The following is a 25,266-nucleotide window of genomic DNA, read 5'->3' as shown; positions in this document are numbered from 1 at the left end:
TCCCATTTTAGCACAATTTCCCTCAAATCAAAATACACATTTTTGGGGTCTGGGGCATGCATCTGTAGCAGAAAAGGTGTAACAAGCAGCACTTGTTGGCTAAGTCAGTCAGTTGTTTTTTTTAAAGAACCCTAAGGCATTCATACAGTATTTGGAATCTCTAGGAAAACTAAGATTCACAGTTTTTTAGTATGCCATAGTCTTGAACATGACAGAGAAAGGATGTTTTGGTATATTATTTTGTTTCTATATTATCCTAACTGCTCTAATCTTTCTCTCTCACTATACTGTATCAATTGTTTCCCAATCACAAAGGATCCCATTAAAGGGTAGTTTGGAGTTAGTTTTTGGAGGCAGCCTAGCACAGCATCTGGCACAATCCTGAGCACGCTCTCCCCTGATGAGGCAGAGCATTTTTCAGTGTTGTATTAGAACACTGACAGGCGAGAATTTTGAGGCCAGCAGAAAGTAAACTTGCCTTAAAAATTATTTTCCTTTTAAAAATCCTTCTGAAAAGAGAGAAGCATTGAATGGATTAGCAACAATTACAGTGGGCTTCCCAAAGGCAAACTTTTATCGAGTAAAAGACTGGGTTCAAGTTATGACTGGAATAAAGCATTATAATTTGTGACTTGCTTCTATTCATATTTGGCTAAATCTTACTTTCACTTACTCTCCTCTAGATAACCCCAGGAAAAGATTAAGAGAAGAATCTGAGATCGACTATGTACTTCATATGACACCAACTTCAACTCAATAGCACTGTAGTTTGCTTGCCCAAGAAGGATTACTTTACAAGTACCACTGTACTGTGACTGTACCAGGAGCTCAGAACAGCAGCCCTGAAAATCTATACAATGCCATGCTTCTGACAAGAAATATACTGCATTTGGCTACCCTGCCCGTCAAGATTTGATTGTTCATCAGGGTAGGTTATGCAGTCTCTCATCTCAGTATATCGCAGCAAGAGGAACACAAAAATTGTTGTTCCAACCAAGTAACTGGAAAAGTTTAGAGCATTACGTTTGCCCAACTTTGCGACATTTCCTTTCAGACACTACAAGACAAAGCCCTGGAACAGCTTTCAGGATCGCCATGCCTCTCACTTAGGGGAGTAAACGTTAAACTGCCCTGCAGCCCATCACTACCGTGCAGGACAAACAGTACTGATCCGTTCAGTTTCTGAGACTAAATCTTTATTTGCGCAGGCAGCTTCATATTTCTCCTAAGGAGCAGTTAGTTGGTAGGTTTGAACCACTGACTTTAAGGGTAGAGGTATACTAAAGATCTCTGGAAAACAAACAAGATAAAACACTCAGTATTTTCCTCATAAAATCGCTGTAGCCTCCAAACTTTGCAAGCCAGTAACCTCACATTGCTCCTTCATCTGGTCCAAAGGCAGGCAACACTACCATCCATTTACTTTCAAGGGAGTTCCAAGAGTCCAGTGTTACCAAATTGCTCTTTAGGAAAATCTTTTCCATTACAAAAATAGCAGTCTTGCAAAGCATTCAGCTCTCTCTAAATTGTGTTATGTTTACAAATGTTTTAGCTGTAAAAATGAAATTTCCTACTAAAAAGAACCTTATTTAGAAGAGTGATTTTTTTAAACAGCTATGCCAAATACAAGCTGTTCTGCCATCCTGTACATGGATAATTGTGATTCAAGTGAATCCCGTTAGAAAAGCCACGCAGACGCTGCAACCCAGAGAAAAATGCCATCATCGGTCATGCCAATGCTCCAAATGGCGAAGAGCTGGTTTTTGTCAGTGACGTGAAAGGAACATCAGAGGAAACTATGAAGGCTGTCCTCTGTGACAACATATATGTGTGTTTTACAGAAATATGCCTCTATCACCTTTCTTTTAAATCATTTTATTGGAGGCTCATTCAACACATCACAATCCATACGTACAGCCGTTGCGTCAAGCACATTTATACATTTGTTGCCACCATCACTCTCAAGACATTTGCTTTCTACTTGAGCCCTGGTATCAGCTCATTTTCCCCTTCCCCTGACCCCCTTGAGTCCTTCATAATTTATAAATTATTATTATTTTGTCATGTCTTACGTTGTCCAACATCTCCCTTCACCCACTTTTCTGCTATCCATCCCCCAAGGAGGGGGTTATGTGTAGATCCTTGTAATCCGTTCCTCCTTTCTACCCTGCCTTCCCTCCACCCTCCTGGTATTGCCACTCTCACCACTGAGGGGTCCATCTGTCCTGGATTCCCTGTGTTTCCAGTTCCTATCTGTACCAGTGTCCATCCTCTGGTCTAGCCGGATTTGTAAGGTAGAATTGGGATCATGATAGTGGGTAGGGAAGTGGGGGAAGCATTTAGGAACTAGAGGAAAGTTGTATGTTTCATCGTTGGTACACTGCACTCTGACTGGCTCATCTCCTCCCTGCGACCCTTCTGTAAGGGGATGTACAGTTGCCTACAGATGGGTTTTGAGTCCCCACTCTGCACTCTCCCTCATTCACAATATGATTTTTTTTCGTTCTTTGATGCCTGATAACCTGATCCCACCAACACCTCATGAACACACGGGCTGGTGTGCTTTTTCTATGTGGGTTTTGTTGCTTCTCAGCTAGATGCCGCTTTTTTATCTTCAAGCCTTTAAGACCCAAGACGCTGTATCTTTTGATGGCCAGGAACAATTAGCTTTCTTCACCACATCTGCTTATGCACTCGTTTCGTCTTCAGTAATCGTGTCGGAAAAGTGAGCGTCATGGAATGCCAGTTAAATAGAACAAAGTGTTCTTGCATCGAGGGGGTACTTGAGTGAAGACCCAATGTCCACAGGCTACCTTAATACTAATCCTATAAATATATGCACATAGATATATTTACCCATCATCATATATAAATGTAATTACATATATACATGTCTGTATTTAGACCTCTATAAATGCCTTTAGCCTCCTAGTTCTTTCCTCTATTTCCTTTGACTTTCCTCTTGTCCCACTATCATTCTCAGTCTTCATTTGGGTTTCAGTAATTCCTCTCAGTTACATTGCCTTTGATCAAGCCTTACCAGGCCTCCTACACCCTCCTCACCACCGATTTTGGATCACTTGTTGTTCCCTTGTCCCTGGGTTTGTTAACACCGCTTCCTTTCCCCCACCCCCACCTCTCCATGTCCACCTCTCCAAAACCGTAGATCCCATTGTTTTCTCCTCCAGATGGTTTATCCTGCCTATTTTATCTAGATAGAACTGCAGAGATAATAATATGCACAAAAATAAGACAGAGCAAAAAAGCAACAAAAGAAAATAAAACAACAAAGAACCAATGACAAACAAAAAGAAAAGCCAGGTATCATCTCGTTATAACTCTTTAAGAAATGCTTCAGCCTCCTCAGGACCAATATTGAGAGTAGCAATACCAGGAGGGGAAGGGGAAAAAGGGGTGAGAGGTGGGCAGAAAAAGGGAACTGATTACAATGATCTACATATAACCCCCTCCCAGGGTGATGGACAACAGAAAGTAGGTGAAAGGAAACATCATTCAGTGTAAGACATGAAAAAATAATAATAATTTATAAATTATCAAGGTTCATGAGGGAGGGAGGGAGGGTAGAAGATGGAGGGGGAAATGAGAAGCTGTTATCAAGGTGCTCAAGTAGAAAGAAATTATTTTGAAAATGATGATGGCAACAAATGTACAAATGTGTTTGACATAGTGGATAGATATATGGATTGTAATGAGTTGTATGAGTCCCCAATAAAATGATTAAAAATAAAAGGCTGTAAATAGTTCAAGGTCTGTTTGTTGACCTTTAGGAATGTTTTCTGATCGAGTCTGATGGGGTGCCACACCCTGGTCCCAAAGTCTATTTTTGGTATTCACTTGGGACCTCCTTGCTCTGACCCCCTTTCTGTTCTGTTGCACGCCCTTAGTGTTTTGCCTCGGTGTGAGGGGTCAATTCCCACACTGTGTCTCCAATGTTGTCCCCTGTAGGGATATGGCTCAATGAGGGATGTCGTGTCGCATAGTGGGGCCGGCCATATGGTCCTCTCTGCGCATTGGCTGCTATGAGCAGGGATCTTGTCCTCAAGGCTTGGTGGGCCAGGATGTGCTCCACTCTCTCTTCCTTCCCCTTCATTTGCTCCCGTGTGCTCTGATAAGACATGTCCCTCTCCCTGAGCTGTAGCTTCAGTGCTGTCCTCTGAAGTAAATTCTTCTGGGTGAAGGGGTGGCTGTCCACGGAGTTGGGCCCCTATTATCTTCTTATGAAGACCCAAGAGCAATGGCTAATCAGAGAACTAATCTAAACATGGTTTCTCATTTCTATTCAATATGGTAGTAAATCCCTATTGTACAGAGGGGCTTCACAAAATTTGTGCAATTAGTGTTATTTTAATTCCATTATCTTTTAATTCCTTGTTCCAGGGACTTTTTGAAGCCCTCTAATAGTTACCAGCTGGTCGAGTTGGACTTTATATAAGAGGGATCCATAAACAACATCATGATGAATGGAGAAAAGACCAAAGTTGTCAAGGACTTAATTTGATAACCAACACCCATAGCAGCAGTAGTCAAATCAAATGATGTACTGCAACGAGCACACCAGCTGCAAAAAGACCTCTTTAAAGTGTTAAAGAACAAAGATATCACTTTGAGCATACGGTAAGCCTGACCTAAACTATGGTATTTTCGACATCCTTACATGCATGTCAAAGAAAAAAAGGCCAGAGAAAAACTGATGCATTCGTATTAGCAAAGAATACGCCATGGAAAGGGGGAACTACCTGATCACAAGGTTGGATATGCAACCCCTTCCGCCAGGGGGCACGAATAGAAATGTGAGTGAAGGGAGACAATGGACAGTGTAAGATATGAAACAGCAACAATGAAATATCATTGACCAAGGATTCTTGAAGGTTCAAGGAAAGGGGAGGGAGGGGCAAAAAGAGGAGCTGATACTAAAGGCTCAAGTAGAAAGAAAATGTTTTGGAAATGATGATGCAACATATGTACAAATGTGCTTGACACAAATGAATTATGGATTGTTATAAGATCTGTAAGAGCCCCCTTAATAAAATGATGAATAATAATAAAGACCATGGCTGGGCAGAAAAACATTTGACTGTACTTTTATGGGTCATGTACTGGGCTACTACCTCAAGGTCAATAGTTCCAGTCCATCAGTGTCTGTGAGGAAGAAAGACGATGTCGTCTGTTTCCATGAATATTCCAGCTTGGAAAACCCAAAGAAGCAGTTCTGTTCTGTCCTATGAGGTTGCTAAGAGTCAGAATTGACTTGATAGCAGTGGGGTTTTTCCCTGCTATCTAATTTCTCGGTTTATTTCTAATTACTTCAGTTGAACTTGTGTTGGCATGCAGACATTCTGCACTAAAGTACGCAAAACTCTATTAAAAATACTGAGAGACATCTGATTACCCTTCACTGGCCAAGAAAGGGGGAGCTATTTTGCAAATTGCCACGTTACCAGAATACACACACATTTGAATGTCAGCTTTTCCATGCTGAAAAATCCTTGATAAAAAGAGTTCGGTATACTATTTTTTTAAAGTTTTCTCCATTTGAAAAACTTTCTTTTTAATTAAAGCATTAGCAATAAAAAATGCCTTAAAGCTAATATTTGAAACATTTAAAAATACGGATCTATTTAAGAACGTTCTGTTCAAATATTACTACATTAAGCATTATGACTAATATTTTAAATTAAATGGAATTTTATTGTAACAAATCTAAAGCCAATTAAATGTTTTGAAAGTAATAAAATTCCTACTGACTTGTCAAAAGTAAATTAATATACATAAAAAATTATCTGAAAATAAAAGGCTTATGATTTCAAGGATAATAAAAGTATCAACACTGGGGAGGGGGAAAAAAAAAAGTATCAACACTAATATCTTTCCTTCTAAGCAGAGCTGTTCAGAATTTGCTAAGCATAATTATTTTTAAAGTTCTAATAAAATGTTTTATATGGCAAAAACAAGGTTTGATATACAATAGTTAAAATTCACTAGTAGAGACAAATTATGTGATAGTTATATAATTTCATGCTAACTTGAAGATATAAAAAAGTTAGGGATGATATTCAATCTGCCAATCAGGTCACAACCTGGGTACCTCCCTGTGAGTGTGGCCTTCTCAGAAGGAGTGCCCTGGGATCCTCCCATTCTCTCTCTGCTGTCACCTTGCTAGCTGGCCACTCAGACCTGTGCTTCCATAGCCATTGGATCCACACAACTTTGCACCCACCGACCTGTGATATTCCTGAATTCTGCATCATTGCTTGTAACTGCGTGGGTCTGAAGAGGGACTTGAGGACTATTATTGGACTTGCAGACTTGAATTGGATTGGGCTGGGATGTTTTCTCAATTCATAATTAGTTCTTGATATAAAAGCACTTATACATAGATTAGTGTCACTGGATTTGTTTCTCTAGTCAACCCAGCCTAAAACACAGATCAATTCCTTCTTAATGAACTCTTCATATTAATTACTAAACATCTTTCAAATTCAGAACTTTTTTTCCCAATGTTGTAAATATTCTATGTAATTTTTCAACAGTTTTATTGGCAAGCAATTTACATATAATTCAATAGTTAAATCATTCAATTACATCACAAAGAATTGTACAATCATCCCCACATCAGTTTTAGAGCATTTCTCCTTCCCTATGGTTAAATTGCCTTTAGGATGATTTATGCAATCACAATCCATTCTAGTGCTCCCTCCCCCTCTGTATTCATTAGTTACTCCCAAAATCCCCTTTCCTTCCCTCTTTCCCTTCCAGCCCCCGTATTCCCTGTGTCCCTTTATATCCATTATAATCATTATGCACCCATTCTTCCTGTGCTTCACAGCCGGGCGACCCAATAGGAAACAAAACCGCGCCAAGGTGGTATGGGAAAAACATAAGAGTATATGAGGGGGTCCCCCCCCAAAAAACTATTTTTTCCCCAAAGCTGTATTTAAATTCCTTTACAAAATAACTTTATCATCTTCAAAGCACTCTCCATTACACTTAATACATTTGTCAAATCTGCAATTCCATTCTTGGAAACATTTTTTTCAAACTCATCTGTTTGGATGGCTGACAACACCTCCCTTGTATTTTTTCTTCACCTCTTCTATGTCCTCAAATTGCTTTCATGTCCTTTCATGTGCTTCTTTATTCGCGCAAACAAAAACAAGTTGCATGGGGAGAGGTAAGGTAAGTAAGCTGTGTGGAGCAAGAGAGGCATGCTGTTTTTAGCCCAAAACTGACGCACTGACATGGCTATATGAGCAGGTGCATTGATGTAGTGGCAAAACTAGTCTCCTGTCTGCCACAAATCAGGCCTTTTTTGTTGCACAGTTATGCTATCTTTTCAGAACCTCTAAATAGAAAACTTGACTAACAATCTGACCTGGTGGAATGAACTTCAAATGCAGTATGAGTCAACATTTTTATCCCTTTGGGAAGTTGAGAAAAGTCTAGAATGAGGTTTGTCATCTCGACATTTCATCTTTGTTGAAATGAGAAAACCATTCTTACACTGAGTTTTTCCCATAGTGCTGTCCTTGTAAGCTGTGTTCAACATCACAACATTTTCTATGGCATTTTTACCAAGCAGGAAAAATTTCACAGCTGCATGTTGTTCTCCTAAATCAGCCATCACAACAAACGAGGTTTGAGCAAAACTGCTTTCACAAAATAAATTCACTGTGACGAGAGAGAACCTTCCCAGGGGATGCCACTAGGTACACAACTAAGTTGCTCAATGCTTGCCTAGCATGGGAGTGGGGGTTAGGGGGACTCTATGAAAGCTCCACTCAGTGGGTTTTTTCCAGGTTTTTCTGGTACCTCCTACAGACAAAAATGCTAACAATGCTTAAGAAGAAACAACCCCCCCCAACAATAATAAAAAAAGCTAGGGACAGAAATTTCCATAAGAGATATTTGCACCCAGAACAAATTCAGGTTGATTCTAAAGGGTAGTCAACTGGCCAAGTATCGAGTTCTATCCAGCATAATCAAGATTACAAAGATCTTTGCCTGACAGCTTGTTCGAGACGCTAGAGAAGATCTGCCAGTGGCTCGGTCTGACCAGATCCTCTGCAGATGGGTTTTGGGCTCCCACTGTGCCCCATATCCCTCACAAATTCGGTGTTCATGATTTTGGCTCTGATGTTTTTTTCCTAACCATATTCGAATTTTGTAATTGTCATCTTTGTATAACACGACCTGGTGCGCACCTTCCATGTGGACTTAGCTGACTCCTTTCTTAGATGGTTCCTTGCTTGAATACAAGTCTTTAAGACCCTGGACACGTTTCCAATAGATAGCCAGGCACCATCTGCTTTCTTCACCACACTTTGCTTTAGCAAAGCGATCATTTCATGAAGGTGAGTGTTGAGCAAGACCATGATGTAAGAACTGATTATTCTTAAGTTGGGGCTAGGATTTTGTGTGAGCCCCAAACCCATTCTTGGATCTATGCCTTCATTTCATTTATCTATTTGTTTACTTATTTATTTTAATTTGCTATCATTTGAGAGCCAATATATATAACAGAAAGAAAACAACTATATATAGACAATAGTTTTTCTTTTAGCAGCAGTATTTATTCAAATTCACAACATCCTATAGTCTTTTCTCAAAGCTTTCAATTCTAAATGAAAAGAAACATTAGCCGTCTCCCCCAAATTTAAGTTTGCCCGAAAACATTGTTCCAAGTGATCATGAAAACTACCACAAAAGAATTTATATGTTAAATAATTTTACTTTTAATGATGTCAAATTATACAACTATCAAAATAAAACATTTTATAAAAAATCAGAAAACAGAATTAACACAACTGCAGATAAGCATCATAGAAAAGTGTTTATATCTCAAAAAGCAAGCGGCAACTTATTAAGACGTTCACAGCAAGTTATAAAGACAGAACAAGAGTGAAAACACACTTGTATAAATGCAAAACATTTTGAGGAAATGTTTTCACAACAAGAGGTAAGTCACGCCTTCTGTGTTAGTCTGGTTTGACTAGAGAAAGAAAGTCATAGGCACTCATATGTGTCTAAGAGCGAGTTTTATATAAAAGACTAATTGTATATTGAGAAAACATCCTAGCCCAGTCCAGATCAAGCCCCTAAATCTTATATTAGTGCATATGTCCAATATGGGCTCCATAAATTCCTCTTTAGACTCACGCAGCACATGCAATGATGCAAACTGTAGGAAGATCACAGGCCCGTGGGTAGAAAGTCTTGTGGATCCAGTGGCAATGGAAGTGTCTCAACATTGCTGAGGGTCTCCAGGTCTCCTCCAGCTTTCTCGGTGTTTTAACAGCAGGAAAGGAAAGGCAGAGAGACTGGGTCTGGCCTCCAGTGAGCTATTTATCTCCATTGTGCCTCCAAATGAGGTCATCACGCTGTGACCTGATTGACAGGCTAGATTCCCACCCCTTTGCTCAAGTTGACAGGAGATTATGTAATTGCCACACCTTCTAAACTATTTATAGTAAAACTCTTACGACACAGATGAGCTTCTTGGTCTGCTGTACAAATTCAAAATCAGAAAGAAATGTACCTACATCTGTGAAACAATCACCCTCCAGAGGCATTTTTCCACGTCCAACAACTTCCGCAGAGGTCACAGTCACCACATATTTCTTCCGTGGGTCATACCTAGAATATCCTATGGGGAACAAACTGTTTTCTCTGAAGCAGCAGTGGAGAACAAAACTATTTTCTTTGGACAGGGCTGCAGGGTAGCAAATATCTTACTATGTGCCTTCCTAAAATATTTTCTATTTTGAAATGGCAAGCTTCACCACCACCCTCAAAATAAATAAATAAAGCGCAGCTATTTATTTGACTTGGCGTTCGGTCTTTTTCTCTTAATCTAACAAAAGGTGCATTGCTTGCTAGAGAAATGCTCGTTGCTAATTCACCGAGCCCCTGTTGTGAGCACAGCATTACATCAGATAAAAAATGAGCAAGTTGCAGTGTCTACCATGACGGAATATATATAATCTACAAAGGGAAGACATACAATATAAAGTTCAAGGATTAAAATCCATGTAAGGGACACAATGACTATGAGTTGGGAGGCAAGAATCCTCGCCATTTGTTTGAAAATTGGATCTGAGAGTAGAGTATGAATGGGTATTTGGAGTATCAGAATTTTTTCAGAATGATGAGAGATCTTAAAGATCATTCAATTCCCCTCCCACTTAATTTTAGAGCGTATAAAAGTCCTGTCTGTAAACCACAATGTTTCTAATGACCTCTAATGCCCTCCCTATTAATATGCTGCTAAAGGGTAGAAATCTTTCAGAGTTCAACCTTTAAAACAGTCATATGTTAAATGTTATGGAGTGACAAAAAATAAGCATGGACTATCTAGAAGAAAGTTGCAACTAAACATAAAACTATCAATTTCTAGTGGACCCAGTCAGATCTGATTTCAAGCAACACTTAGCAACTCCAAATGGGGAAAAAATAAACAGTGGTGATACCCCAGAACTGGGAATGGCTTTGGCAGACTATCAAAGCAGAGAAGGCACTGTCGAAACGCTCCTTGTACTGTCTAAATGATCGAGAAGAGAGATTTCAATATACTGACCAATAGCTACTTCAGGTAATTTATAGACAAATGTTTTAAATAACCTAAGCCTTCTTTCCTTGAAGTTTCGCATAACAGCAGTGTGCTTTTTTTTTTTAGCAGTGTGCTTTTTGCCTCTTGCTATGACATCCCTCATCTAGTGATCACAGGCGACACTGGTGTGATTGATGCCATCTGTGTTGAATTCAGGGCATTCTTTTTGACAATTTGACTCGTGAACCGTGTTAAATACGAAAACCTGCTCTTCTCCATTGACTTTCTCCAAAACAACAGCAAAATAAGAAAGTCATTTATTAATGAGTTAAATTTCAACTTTACTTGTTTTAGAAGATATGACTATAAACCAAGTCAGGTATTTGTTCCATTGTGGAATTGTTTTTCTAGAAAATGTGTGTCCAAGAACTAGTATTGTAAGCATTTAAATTATGTTTATTTTTTCTATTAAAAATAATTCCACAATGAACACTTTTTTCCAAGCGCATTCAACACACGTGTAGGAGTTGCTGTTGGAGACCTTCCTAAAACTGGATCTCCTGAAACCACGAAAGGTTTTGCATATTTCATGTTTGGGGATGCATTTCCAATTTGTCTTCCAAAAAGGGTACATACATTGTAATCGTCTATCATCAAGCATTTTTTGGGGAAAAAAGTGAAACAACAACAAAAAAAGAAAAACCTGTTTAAAAAAGTAACTAGAGGAAGAAATCCTATTCTCATTACTAAAATCTTACTTAAACCCCCACGTTTGCACAAAGGACACCCTTGGGACTTTTGATTGACTTTATTCACTAGAACAGATTTTAAAAGACAAGCCAGCACAAGGTAATTCTCTTCTTCCTTGAAACGGCTAAAATGTATCAATCGGGACTTCAATTCAACAAAAGCACTACTAAGGATACTAAACTCTCTCATCTAATAAAAAGATGGTCTTCATTAGCGAGATATCGCTGACATGTTGTAACTACTAAAATTTGCATCCAAATGGAATTTTTTGAAATGTATAAGCTAGTTTAAGAAAGTATCTTTTAGTTATAGTTATACTTTCAATATTTATCTGCGCATCTATGAGACAATGAAATTTAAGCAGCAAAAGAACTGAGCAAAATAGCATATGGTCTGAAAGTCTAGCAGAATTCTGCTACTCTATATTCTTATGAACATTAACACTAGAGAGTTTTATGAATCAAACATTCCTTAAAACTGAATACAAAAGAAAGTTGAATATATCCTATCATCTAAAATGTATCATGATATTCTACTAATTATTCATTATTTTTTAATTACAAAATCATAGCTTGCGAATAAGTATTTTCTAAAGAAGTCATAGCTTCACTGAAACACACACACACACACACACACACAGTCACTTGGATTAAAAACTGACCAGATCTTCACCATAATATTCACTATGAAAAAAAATTCACTATGTCATCAATTATGCAAAGTCTGATTTAACTGTTTATTTAACTTTGAGAATATTAGTTTCAGGTGACAGTATTTTGCGTCAATTTTAAAGCCCAGTGATTTACCTCTCCCCAAATATCTGTTGTTGAACTGGTTTAAACTTTAGGAACTGGGATAGCGAAAGTACTGACACGCCTGGTTTCTAGACTGTACTCCTTGTCACCTTGAAGTATAGGTAGCCTGGGTCAGAGAGTAGAAAGCTTCGCTTTAATGAGCTATTTCTGACAAAGGTCAACATAGAAACTGTGAATCCAGCTAGACACAATTGCAATGACTTCACTGCACAGGCTGCATTTCAGATGTGTAATGCTATCTGGCTACACTTCCTCTATTCGCCATAAATGTTGTCTCCAAAACTCGTCCATTACTTCACCTCTATCTCATATAACCTTAAATTCTAACTCTAACAGGTGCCTGTCTGACAGCGATTTTTAGGTTGTATAAAGTTTTCAACATTCCTATCCCCATAAAAGCACAGCTAAAATATTAATTTACTTACACACAAACATGAATGCATCACTTACATGTCCCTTACTCTTCACATTGTTTAATAATGCTCACTTTCATTATTACACAGTTCTATAGCTTCCTAAAATAGTCAAATTCTATTAAATGTCCTCTAGGTAGTGTCTTCTAATTTCCAAAGCAACATAAATTTCATGTTTGCAGGAGCCCTGGTGGTGCTGTTGGGTAAGCAACTGACTGTCAACTGTAAGGCTAGTGGTTCAAACCCAACAACCACTTCAAAAGAGAAAGTTGAGGCTGTCTTCTTCCACAAAGATTTAAATTCTCAGAAACTTTAAATAAGGCTGATAAGCAGGTTTTTTATTTGTAAGCACCCTCAGCTGACCCAAACAATTTTCTTTTCTTTTATTTATTTTTCCCCAAACAATATTCTATCACCACATATGCATTTGGAAGCTGCGCGATGAATAAGGAAGAACGGGTGCCTTGGAGTTACGGGGTTGATGAATAGTGAATATGCCGCAGACCGCAAGAAGAATGAACAAATCTCTGTTGGCAAAGGTATAGCCAGAATATCCTTGCAGGAGAGAATGCCAAGGTTTTACCTTATGTACTTTGTACCTGCCCCTGAAAAAGTACCTCATGTTTGGTAAAGCAGAGGGCCATCAAAAAAAAACAAAAACAAAACGACCTTTAATAAATGGATCGACTTCGGGGCCACACAACGGGCTCAGACAGCAATGACTGCGAGGATGGTGCAGAACCAAGTGGTGTTTCGTTCTGAAGTACAGAGGGTGCGTGCGCGTTACAGCTGACTACACAGCACCCACAAAGCCAACCTTTATACCTTTACATTCAGTACCAGAACTAAACTCCCAGGGTCCAAAAATACAATTATCCTCTTCAAATAATCTTTTATGTGAGTTAAAAAATAAGGATATCTTTCAACAAAAAAAAAATAAGGATATCAACTTTCTAACGTGAGCCTAACAAAGGGAGTAGCTATCATTTTTTATTTGCCAAATCAGAAAACTAGGTCAGAAGTGTCCAGGTCATTACTGGACAATACAGCTTCTTCCTTCTCCCCAAAATCATTTTTTAATATTGTCATTCAAAACGAAACAAAGCTATGTGTTTACATTTTTATTTTTACAAAACAATCTTATCACCTTCAAAGTGCTCTCCATTACACTTAATACATTTGTCAAATCTGTGATTCCATTCTTGGAAACATTTCTCAAACTCATCTATCTGTATGATTGACAGTACCTCTCTCTCTCTTTTTTTTTTACCTCTTTGTCCTCAAATTGCCATCCTTTCATGTCCCCCTTTATTCTTGCAAACAAAAATAAGTCACATGGAGCAAGGTCAGGTGAGGTCAGGTTCATGGGCAAGAGAGGCATGCTGCTTTTTGCCCAAAACTGGCGCACTGAGATGGCTGTGTGAGCAGGTGCATTGTCGTGGTGGCAAAACCAGTCGCTCATCTGCCACAAATCAGGCCTTTTTTGTTGCACACTGCTACAATCTCTTCAGAACCTCTAAATAGAAAGTTTGGTTAATAGTCTGGCCTGGTGTCATGAACTCCAAAAGGGAATTGGAATGAACTACTATTCCCCCCCACATCAAAAAAAAACACAAATGAACATCTTGATCTTTGCTTCACTTGAGCTTGTTTTGGGCGAGGTGACAGTGGCATCTTCTATGATGGCTTGACTGATGTTTGCTTTCGGGGTCATAAGAACAGCACCATGTCTCATCACTAGTAATGACCTTGTAAAAATAGTCTGAGTTAAAAAAACAAAGAAAAGTCTGGGTTGCTTTGGAGGGTTCTTCAAAGCACAGCATGTTCACATCCTTTTTGGTCAGTCAGAAGCCGAGGCACAAATTTCACATTGACCCTTCTCATTCCCAAATCTTCCATTACAATTCACTGAACTGAGCTCCGAGATAGTCCCAATAACTTCCCCATCTCTTCAGTGGTCCATCATCGGTCTTTATGCACAAGCACACGGATTTTGTTGACATTTTCTTCCGTTCAGGAAGTTGACGGACGTCCAGAACGAGGTTTGTCATCAATCAATATTTCACCTTTTTCAATTTATTTGTTTATTAATTTCGCCCTTTGAAAAGCACTTGAGGTTTCCGACAGCGGTGTCCTTGAAGCTTGTCCAACACCTGCAGCTTTTTTCCCAAGCAGGAAACAAGATTTTACAGCCACACACTGTTTTCTTAAACCAGCCATCACATAAAAAACAAGTGAAACTGCTTTCAGGAAAAACATTCCCTGGCAACGCCACTAGGTGCACTAACTCTGAGCAAGTTGCTCCATGCTCCTGGGGGAGGGGAGGAGAGTTTTCTGGGGTTCTTTAGTACCCCTTCATACACCTTCTTCATATACTATATAGGACCAATCTCTCCCCATATTAGTCATACCACATATGGTACTGGCATCGAATAATAAACTGAAAATTTAGCTGATGTTACATTATATTATTTTGTCATATCTTACACTGTACAATGTCTCCCTTCACCCACTTTTCTGCTGTCCATTACCCAGGGAGGAGGTTATATGTGGATTCCTGTAACTGGTTCCCCCTTTCTACTCCACCCTCTCTCTACCCCCCCCCCCCCAGCATTTACATTTCTTATTGAACTCTTAGGAATATTTTGTTTCATATATTTATCACTTTTTACTTAAGTCATTATAATTCAATGACAAATGGATTATGTACATCTACTCATTATCACTATTATCTCTACATTTAATGAATATTTACAGAGTACCTGCTATATTGCTAAGGAAAGGTAAATAAGATAAAACCTCTGCTAACATGAAATTTGTAGTCTAGTAAAGTAAGTTAGATAACACAAACAAATAGTAACTGGAACGTGACTTAAACATTGAGAACTAAGTGAAGAACTATAATAAAAAATAATTTTTAAAAAACTGGAATAAGGCAGTCCAAGCAGGAGGAACTTCAAGTACAAAAGCCCTGAAATACAAATAGACAGAGTGTGTCTGAGGAAACAAAGGAGGCGTGTCAGGCGGACTATGGAGAAGGGCTTTATGGAGGAGATTGTATGTACCGGCAACAGGCAGTCAGAGGAGGACTACACATAACACGATATAGCTTATGCGGAGGTCACTTCCGCTACCATGTGAAGACTGAAGTGTGAGGACTAAGTAGAGGGAGTTAACGGAAAAAATATTCTCTCAAAGGATGTTTCTTAATCTTTCTTTGTACTCTCAATTCAATTCCATCACCGAGTGCTGACTCTTACATCTTTCTACTGCATGGACCACTTCAAAAGCTTCCAAGTCAGTCTCCCTGCCACGAGAGCTAGACTGCATTCTCTAGCTGCTTTCAATGCTCTGAAAATGCCCATCTCGCTGCTTCACAAACCTTAATAACTCACTGCTGCCAACAAAGAAAATCCAAATTTATTGCATTCAAAACTTGGCACCATCTAATCCCAAACCACCTTTCCAGTTACCTCCCATCACTAATGTGATCGATTTTCCTGTTCCCCTCAACATGGTGTATTCACTTGTACTTGAACAGGTATGTGGTGTTACCTTGTTGCTTTCTTGTCTCTATTCACATTTATCCGTATATTAAAATTCTCTTCTTCACTGTTCAGCATATATTCTCCTTGAATATTTGTAGGATGGCTTTTTGCCTACAACCCACAGTATTTCACAGCGTGAGGAAGTATGCCTAAATGTCACAGTTCCCCACTGAACTTTAATTCATGCAATGTACCTTGTTATTCTCTACTCTATTTCCTTTTCAAAATGACATAGACCACTGACAGTTTTCAAGCTTTAGTCTGAGGAACACTGCAGGTGTACCTGTTGAGGACATTCATTTTCCACTCCGAGAGATCAAGGTATTGAAAAGCGAAATCTATAGTTATGACACTACAGTAGCCTTAGGCTCAAAGGTAGAATAAGATCATCTTACATTTCTTTTTACCTGGAATAGATGCTAAACACAGTATGTTTTCATCATTAATAAAGAGAGTTATAGCAAACACAGCTATTTTATTCACGATTCATGATCAGATAGCATAACAATTAGAACAATTTCTGTTCACATGCACCTTGTTTCAAATTATAATTGTGATGGTTAAAATGACAAGTTTTCCATGCTACTTTGACCACATTTTCTGCTTTCCTAGCACAGTGAGAGGCCACATGCTCCATGAATGCTCATTTCCATCTTTCTTTCCCTCAGAGGTATGAGAACTCTCTATGAGGGAGACCCCTGCTACCATTCATTGCACATCTTTCTCTTTTATCACAAATACACAGGCACCTCTGCTCTGCCTAGGAAAGCATGATTACCGGTGTCCTCATTTGGCCCGCTCAGCTTTGCCAACGTTGTAATCAGGGCAGGCCTTTTGTTTCGATGGAATGACCGCTGTTAAGGTTGAATTGCCTCTCCTGCAGTCAGCACTGAGGCTCTTGACCATTAAAGTCCTATAAAGTTGTTGACTCTTTCCAAAACATCATCGGTAATTTGAATTAAGAAAATGAAAAAGCAATGAAGCGATCTAAAATCTGCACTGAATGCTCTCTTCTCTGGCAAAGGATTTAACTCAAAAGGTAAACCAAATGGGCAGATCAAATTCTTAAATCTCAGAAACTCGTTAAGTTTACCAAGAAATGATTCACATAGGTTCCTAAGGTGCTGCCCCATCACCTCCACCTCCTGGGCCTGTTATGACCTGTTATGGGTGCAGGGGACAGCCTGAGTACACAGGTAACCAAATGTTCCAAACACCTGCATCCGGTTCCGATTATCCAACAAGAGTTTAGATAAAATAAGCCTCAGAATCATTTTAGAAAGAATTTTAATTTCTATTTCTATCTTGAAACTATCTAAAACTCCCTAGGTCTTAGGCATCTTGGGGCCAATTGTGGGCCAGAGCAAACTATTCTGGGCCTAGGAGACCCCAAATCTCCAACATTAGGTTTTCCTCTAAGATAGGGGAGTTAAGAACCTCAACATTTGTTAGCTATAGTCTCAAGGCCACACTCTGGGCTTCAGCAGTTTTAGGGATTTTATTTAAGACAGCCATCTGGAATGACTCTGCCATTCAGAAACATACAGCAGAACAAGGGAGATTCTGGGAAATAAAAAATGGAAGGTCTCCTGCTGAAAACCACTTTATCACAAACTAGCAAACTGTTTTTGAAGAGAGCACTAAACGTTGAGCGTCAACTTCAGCACTCAGTATTAAAAAGCATCTACTGTACATGCATTGAGTTTGAGGCGCTGAAGATACAAAATGGAACAAGGCAGGATTCTGCCTTTAAGGCAGCCATATACAGAAAAAAATAACTATGAACAGGTGATCACAATACTACCTGTTAAGTCTTGAGAGTCTGAGCACAGTCTACTACAAAGTTGTGGTGGTTATTTAGTACTGAAGAGTCATCTCTGACTCACAGTGACCCTGTGTCCAACAGGACAAAAGATCGCCTCGTCCTGAGCCAGCCTCACAACTGTTAGGCGGGAGCCTACTGTTGGAGCTACTGTGTCAGCCCAAATCACTGAGAGTCTTCCTCTCCTTCACTGACTCGCTACTTTGCCAAGCACGATGTCCTTCTCTAGGGGCTGACCTCTCCCGATGACACATCCAAAGCATATGAGATGAAGACTTGCTTCTAAGGACTATCTGACTATACTTCTTACAACACAGATTAATTCATACTCCTGCAGTCCGTGGTATATATCTGTCAACACCATGACTCAAAGACATCAGTTCTTCAGTCTTCCTTATTCATTGCCCAGCTTTTGCATGCACATGAGGCAACGGAGAAAACACTAGTCTCTAAAGTGACATCTTTGCCAAAGCACTTTAAAGAGATCTTCTGCACATTTGCCCAGTGCAATATGTCATTTGATTTCCTAACTACTGCTTCCATGGGCAATGACTAAGTCAGCCTAGAGGACTGAACTACGCCAGTTTATAGAGGATACGACATTTTAGCTCATCACAAATGAAAACAGTAAGCTCATCAATCTGTAACGATTCTCTATTAAAAAACAGAACTTAAAAAAACCTGAAGGGCATGGAGAAATCATGTGTCAAAAATGGTTGGTACAGATAACTGAAGTTTGTTGGTTATTAATCATTGTATAAAAATAATAATAATATCGTACTTCTAAATTTCTTATCTTCTCTCCTGTATTCCTTTTCTCAAGAAATGGTAATACCAGCCCCCTATAAAAGTATTTAATAAATAAAATAACAGTCAATTAAAAAAAAAAGAAATGGTAATACCACCTAAAACATTCCATAGCCAACCAATCAGAAATTTCTATTGATTTTACTCTAGACTACCTCTTCGTTCTATGCACATCCATCTCCATGACCTGGATTACTGTAATAACCTCTAAAAGGATGCCTGTCTGTGGTATCCTCCTTCTTTCACCCAATTCTTCACACCACAGGTAAAATGATCTTTTTAAAAATACAAGTCTGATTTTATGATATAATATGAGGACCCACTGTATAATCATTCAAGTGTTTCTTGCTGTTCTTAGGAAAAGTCGAAAGTCTCCTTTCACATGAGAGAGATTTAAAACCTCATGGGAAAAATCCATTAACTTTTCATTCCACTTTTCTACAAAGCTTGAAAGCCCCTTGTATAAGTTTACTTTTCAAGACTTTTTTCCCTTGGGGGTCAATATATACATATCACATCTAAAATATTATGTTGTACCGTTGAAAAGCTAAATACAAGTGTGTATATACAGATATATATTTATATAGATATATATTTACATTGTCATAGGACAAACCATGAGGCTGCTTTTTAACATACATTAAAGCTGCACCTCATCAGTGACTCACCGATTCTTTTCCAGCTCATTGTGTGTAGACCTGAAAGACACAAAATTTTAAAAAAGCATTAGCCATGTTTTGGTTATAAGATTACAGAAGGGACAACTAGTTTAGTTACTGTGACAGCAAACCCAATGACTCCATTGAACATACACTGTCAGGTCAGACTCCTGTAATCGCACTCACCAGAGAAAACAGTCTACACTCACTCATCACAAGGCTTCATTCATTTATAGTGCTTTCAGTTAGCAACCCTAAATATTCTGAAACCAAAATGTCATTGTTACTTTAATACAATGACTATTATACATAGGCTGGTTCTCCTCTCTAAGGCAGCCTATATTTCCTTGATTTGTAGTCACTGTGCCAAAAATTTTTATTGAAGTATGATACAGTTTTTATTTTTTAAAAAGTATATGAATTTCCATATATTCCCCTAACCCCCATCTTCACCTACCCACACTTAAGACACAGAATAAACTATTTTGGCTAGCAAGAAAATACTCTTGCTTTACGTTCATGTATACAGTCAAATATAAGCCTTCTTGCATTTCGTGTGAAACATAAACAGGAAAATGTGATACTGATGGAAAAATGTGTTAATACAAAGAAAAGAAGCTACACAAAAGTAAATAAAAAGATATTGCTAAAGTAAAAAAAATATTGCTACTAAAGCTCCAGTTGACATATGAACAACAAACCATGTTTATACATCTCTGTATTCTGTGGGTGACTGCTGGAGTTCCCTCAGTAATATGCTTGACTTAAACTCATTTGGGTTCCTTAAAAAAAAAAAAGGTCAATCAAAACAGTGGCTTCCAAAGAGAAGTGCTGAGCCAACTGAATTCAAGATCGTGAGGTCAGCTCAAGGTTATGGCAACTTTTATTGGAGATTTCCAATGGGTCATCATGAGAGATTTTCTCTAAGGGACAAGGGCAGTCAAGGGGGCTAAGAAGTTTAAGAAAATTGAAAACTGCACTGAAGAGAACGTGGCCAGGAAAGCTGCATCAAGGACTCTGTTTCCATCATGACCATCATGCACCTACTCACCTGCTTCATTAAGGGTAACAAGGGCTGTCCTAGGGGAAGTTCATGGGGAAATCTTACGCTATCCACCTACTGCTCTAATCTTGCCCTTTCAGACTTTCTTTTTAATTCCCCAAACTCAAAGAATATTTCAAAGGACCCTGATTTGAATCCCTCAAGGATGCCAAACTGCTGTAAATTGAGCATAGAATTCTTGAGAGATAGAAACGCTTTCCTAAGTGTATAAACGTACACAGACGCTATGCCAAGAGAAAATAGGTTTACATTTTGATCATTTTGTTCTATAAAGGTTTCTATTATCTCACAGCGATATTTTTTAAGTCCCCTCACATTAATGCAATCAAGAAAAATTACTGAAAAGGCCGGAAGGCTAGCCCTCCAGAGGCTAACGATGCGTGCTTTCTCCTGATGACCTTGTTCCTTGTGGCTTCTCAGTATTATAGGAGTAATACTTGTCGCTTCGTGAACTAGCATAGTAGCTGCCAAACTTAGTGCTAAATAGTGAATATTCATATGAAACCTTTTATCTCTAAAGCAACCCTTGTTGCATTAATAAGAATGTTGAATCTAAGAAAGGTAAAAAGACATACTCTCATTCCAAGAGGATTGCAAGCGGTAGGAATGATTTAAGCCTAGGTCTATCTTTTCCCAAGTACTTAACTGCCAGGTAAGAGACATTAAATAGAGGCTAAAATCATACACTCTAAAGCCAGACTACCGAGGTTCAAATACGAAATAGCCTTGGGAAAGTCCCTTGACTTTTTCTGTGCTCAGTGTCCTTATTTATGAAGTAGAGACAATGACAGTACTGGCCTCATGGTTGTTATAAGGACGAAAAATGTTTACATCGAATTGCAAAATATAATAAGCTCCATTTAAATGTAGCTGCTCTTAGGGTTATGCTCCGCTTGTTCCCTTGAATGAACATGATGGTTTTTGTAATAATTTCACATTAACATCACAGGGAACTTGCAAAGGAGAATTTTACTGAAACTAAAACTTTAATCATTTTATATATTCTAGTTAGTGTCAAATGCATCCAGAATATTGTATTATGGATTACTTTAATTTGTTTTATTATCCCAATGGGTATTTATTAATCAGATTCCCAAACTTAACAATAAGAATGTTCCTTGCTAGTCTCGCAATTTATGGAAATTGGCTAAGTTGAAGCATATAAGGTCAACACCCACCCACAATCAGATGGGTTTCTACATACCAGAAATGAGAAATATGAAAAGATTAAGAAATTAACTCCATTTACAAAAGCATCTAGCAATTAATTTGCCCAGGAATGTGAAAGACTTATACAATGTAATAATACAACATAGCTGAAAGAGCCTAAAGAAGGCTTAAATAGATGGGAAGACATCTACTTGATCATAGACTGGAAGACAATATAGTTGAGATGTCAAGATTACCTAAAGCAATCTAAAGACACAATACTAATAAAAATCCCAACAAGATTCTTCATGGAAATGAAATAGCTAATCCTCAGTTTTCTGTGGAAAGGCAATTGACCCCTGATAGTCAGTCATTTTGAAGAACAAAGTAGGAAACTTTACCTTTTCCTGACTTCAAAATATATCACACAAAACCAACAATCAAAACAGTGTGGTGCTGGTTTACTTACAGATACATACACCAATGGAATAAAACTGAAATCTAGAAAGAAACCAGAAGATCTACAGTCATCTGATTTTCAACAAGGACTCCAAGTCCATTTGCTGAGGAAGGAACACTATCTTCAATGAGCGGGGCGGTCAAAACTAGATTCCAACAAGCTGAAAATGAAACCGGATTCGTACTCCACGCCATACACAAAAACTCATTCAAAATGGATCACAGTCCTAAATGTTAAATCTAAAGCCATATGTAGAGTTCTTGGAAGAAAATACAGGAACAAAAGTCGGGGACTTAGTTTTTTTTAATAATGCTATCAAATAAAACAATGACTGTAAGAGCAACAGAAAATAAAAATAAAATCACTATCTAAGGCCTCATAAAAGCTAAATATTTATGTTTTTAAACCTTCTACCAAAGTAGTAAAGAGACAACCTAAGGCTAGGGGCCCAAAATCTTTGGGAGCAATACAGATAAAGATTTTTAAAATTTCAACTTGACAACAAAGAGATGAATAGGTCAACCAAGCACTGGGCAAAAAATGTGAATAGACACTTCATCGAAGAAGATATTAAAATGGCCAAAAGATACATCACTGGCATTCGTCATCAGAGAAATGCAAACCAAAGCAACAATGAAATGCTATTTGACTCCCACTACATGACTAAGATAAAAGAAAGAAACCAGAAAACAACAAGCGACGGAGGGAATATGGGGAAATTAGAATTCTCCATATTCTGGTGGGAATACGCACAACGTGAAAACGGCCTGGTGGTTTGTTTCTCAAAAAACTATAGGTGGAATTGCCATATGGCCCAGCAAGTCCATTCTTAGTATATACCCAAGCATCTTATAGAAGTGACATAAACAGATATATGCGTACCTGTCAGATATTCTTTTGCTCCAGAACTGACAATAGCAAAAAGGTGAAACCAACCTAAGCCATCAGCAGATGAAAAGATAAGTAAAATGGGGTTTATACATACAATGGAATACTAATCAGCAAAACAAAAAAAAATCCAAAACACTGAGAACAGTAATGAAGCAAGGGGACATTTAACAAAAGAAGTCTATCACACAAAAGAGAAATATATGTTCTCATTTTTAATAAAGGATATGAACAATATAGAGAAACTAATGTTCAATCGTGCTTGCCAGAGATGATGGAGAGTCACTTTCTAGATATGAGACATTTCTGTGTAGGTGTACGTGTGTGTGTGTGTGTGTGTGTGTGTGTATGTGTGTGGTGTCACTGTTGTTGTTAGGTGCTGTCAAGTCGGTTCCAACTCACGGCAACACTGAATGACAGTAACATCCTCAAAATTAATGTATATGTGTGTGTGTTTGTAAGGCAGCTTCAAAATATTTATGGAAAAATTTCATTATCTTTCAACTCCATTTTCCATTCTTTCCGATCATTTTCATCTCTTTGAAATCCACTCATATATAAGAATATGCCTGTGTATATCTATGACTATATATTCATATATATAATAAAGCATATGGGAGTTACATTTACAGATACTTCTTAGACATAACCAAACACCTTGTAGAACTGGATTTCTAGACATGAAAGATTAGTTTACAGAGTGCCACAGTCAACTGGCATAATACAGCTCATAATGTTCTACATCCTTGTTTGGCTGAGTAGTATATGGGGTCTTAAAGTCTACAAGCGGCCATCTAAGAAAAAACTACTGGTTTCTACTCAGCTGGAGTGAATGTGAAAGGATGAGACAAAAGACTCAAAAAGAAATCTATCTACAGGGCAAATACAAACCCCGTCACATCTACCCCAGCAACCAGATGGTGCCCAGTAAGTACTACTGTACTAACTAGTCAGGGTCAGGACAGACGTACATTGACAGAATAGGAAAGAAAAGTATAACAGAACCTCAAATTCCTCAAAATAACAGAAAAACCCAGACCTACTTGACTTAGAAGCCTCCTACCCTGTGATACTCTTCAAATTCTGAACCCAAACTAACCCCCCCCCCACTAAAGTTACCTTGTTGCTAAACAACAAATTGTCTCAAGAAATAATAAATGTCATCCATAAGGACCATGGCTCCTTAAAAAAAATACCTATATGATATCAAACAGTAAAGAGAAACTAGATGAAATGAAATGGAACAATTAAAATGGAAATAGAATTTCCCTATCGTGAAGAATAATGTAACCAATGTCATGGAACAAACTGCCTAGAAATTGTTGAACGGGAACCTAAATTTTCTGTATCCCCTCACAAAAAAAACCCAAAATATTTCTAAAAGACATTAAAAACTAAAAAGAGATAGACAAAAACTAATGACTTCTTTTGAATTATTATAAGGTGACAAAGCTGTTATGTAATGGGCTGCTACCGTCAAGGTCAGCAATTGAAAACCACTAGTCAGCTCCATGGGAGAAAGAGGCAGCTTTCTACTCTGGTAGAGCTACAGTCTCAGAAACGCACAGAGGCAGTTCTACCCTGTTCCAAATGGTGGCTCGGTTGGAAATGATTCCAGAAGAGTGTTTGGTTTGGTCTTCCTTTTGCATTTGTAAGTTTCATAAAGACAAACAAAAAGAGTGATGTTTATTTGGAGAGTGTCTTAAATGAAAGACTTTCAATCTCAAAGTGGGTAAGAAGGTCTTAGCATGTTTCAAGAGTTCAGTCAAATTAATAAACTATAAGTAGAATTTAAGAAAGATTAGTACTCGAACTTAATAAATTACATAAATTACAACCAAACTTCTATGATTGTTTAAGTACTTATAGAAAGTCTTGTTATGTGCTTTTTCAGAAAATAAACTTTCAAAACAAATCAGTGAAGTAGAAAATCTTTAGGAAATTTAAATTAAACCAAAAACATCATTCAGAATTTGAATTGGTAGTTAATAAACAAACTCACATTCAATTCCAACTCATAGCAACCCTATAAGACAGAGTAGAACTGCGCTTGTGGGTTTCTTACACTGTTACTCTTTATGGGTGAAGAAAGCCTCATTTTTCTTCCATGGAACTGCCAGGTTTCTTTGAACTGTTGACTTTATGATTAGCAGCTCACCCACTTCATCACCAGAGATGTCATGATTAATAAATAACATTAATTGATAAGATTCCCCATTTTTGTGGAGTTCGGTTTAAACTAGAGCTTCGGTTTAAACTTGAACTGGATCAAGTAAATTACAACCACGGCTGATGCAGTGAAATCAGAATGATCAAATTTGTAAA

The 25,266-nt window shown here is 38.2% G+C and overlaps 1 protein-coding gene across 2 annotated transcripts in view; it reads right to left on the bottom strand.

Annotated features, from left to right (window-relative positions):
• Positions 1 to 25,266, bottom strand: part of MXI1 (MAX interactor 1, dimerization protein) — a 75,944-nt gene that overhangs the window by 19,317 nt on the left and 31,361 nt on the right. For both annotated transcript variants that reach the window (XM_075533825.1, XM_075533826.1), the window contains exon 3: positions 19,391 to 19,420. In XM_075533825.1, the coding sequence (XP_075389940.1) occupies positions 19,391 to 19,420 (30 nt within the window). The remainder of the gene's footprint in view (positions 1 to 19,390; positions 19,421 to 25,266) is intronic.

This window comes from Tenrec ecaudatus, chromosome 16 (genome assembly GCF_050624435.1).
Source record: "Tenrec ecaudatus isolate mTenEca1 chromosome 16, mTenEca1.hap1, whole genome shotgun sequence".
Classification (NCBI taxonomy): Eukaryota; Metazoa; Chordata; class Mammalia; order Afrosoricida; family Tenrecidae; genus Tenrec; species Tenrec ecaudatus.
Note: the sequence above shows the minus strand (reverse complement) of the source record. Positions and strands in the feature narration are given on the sequence as shown.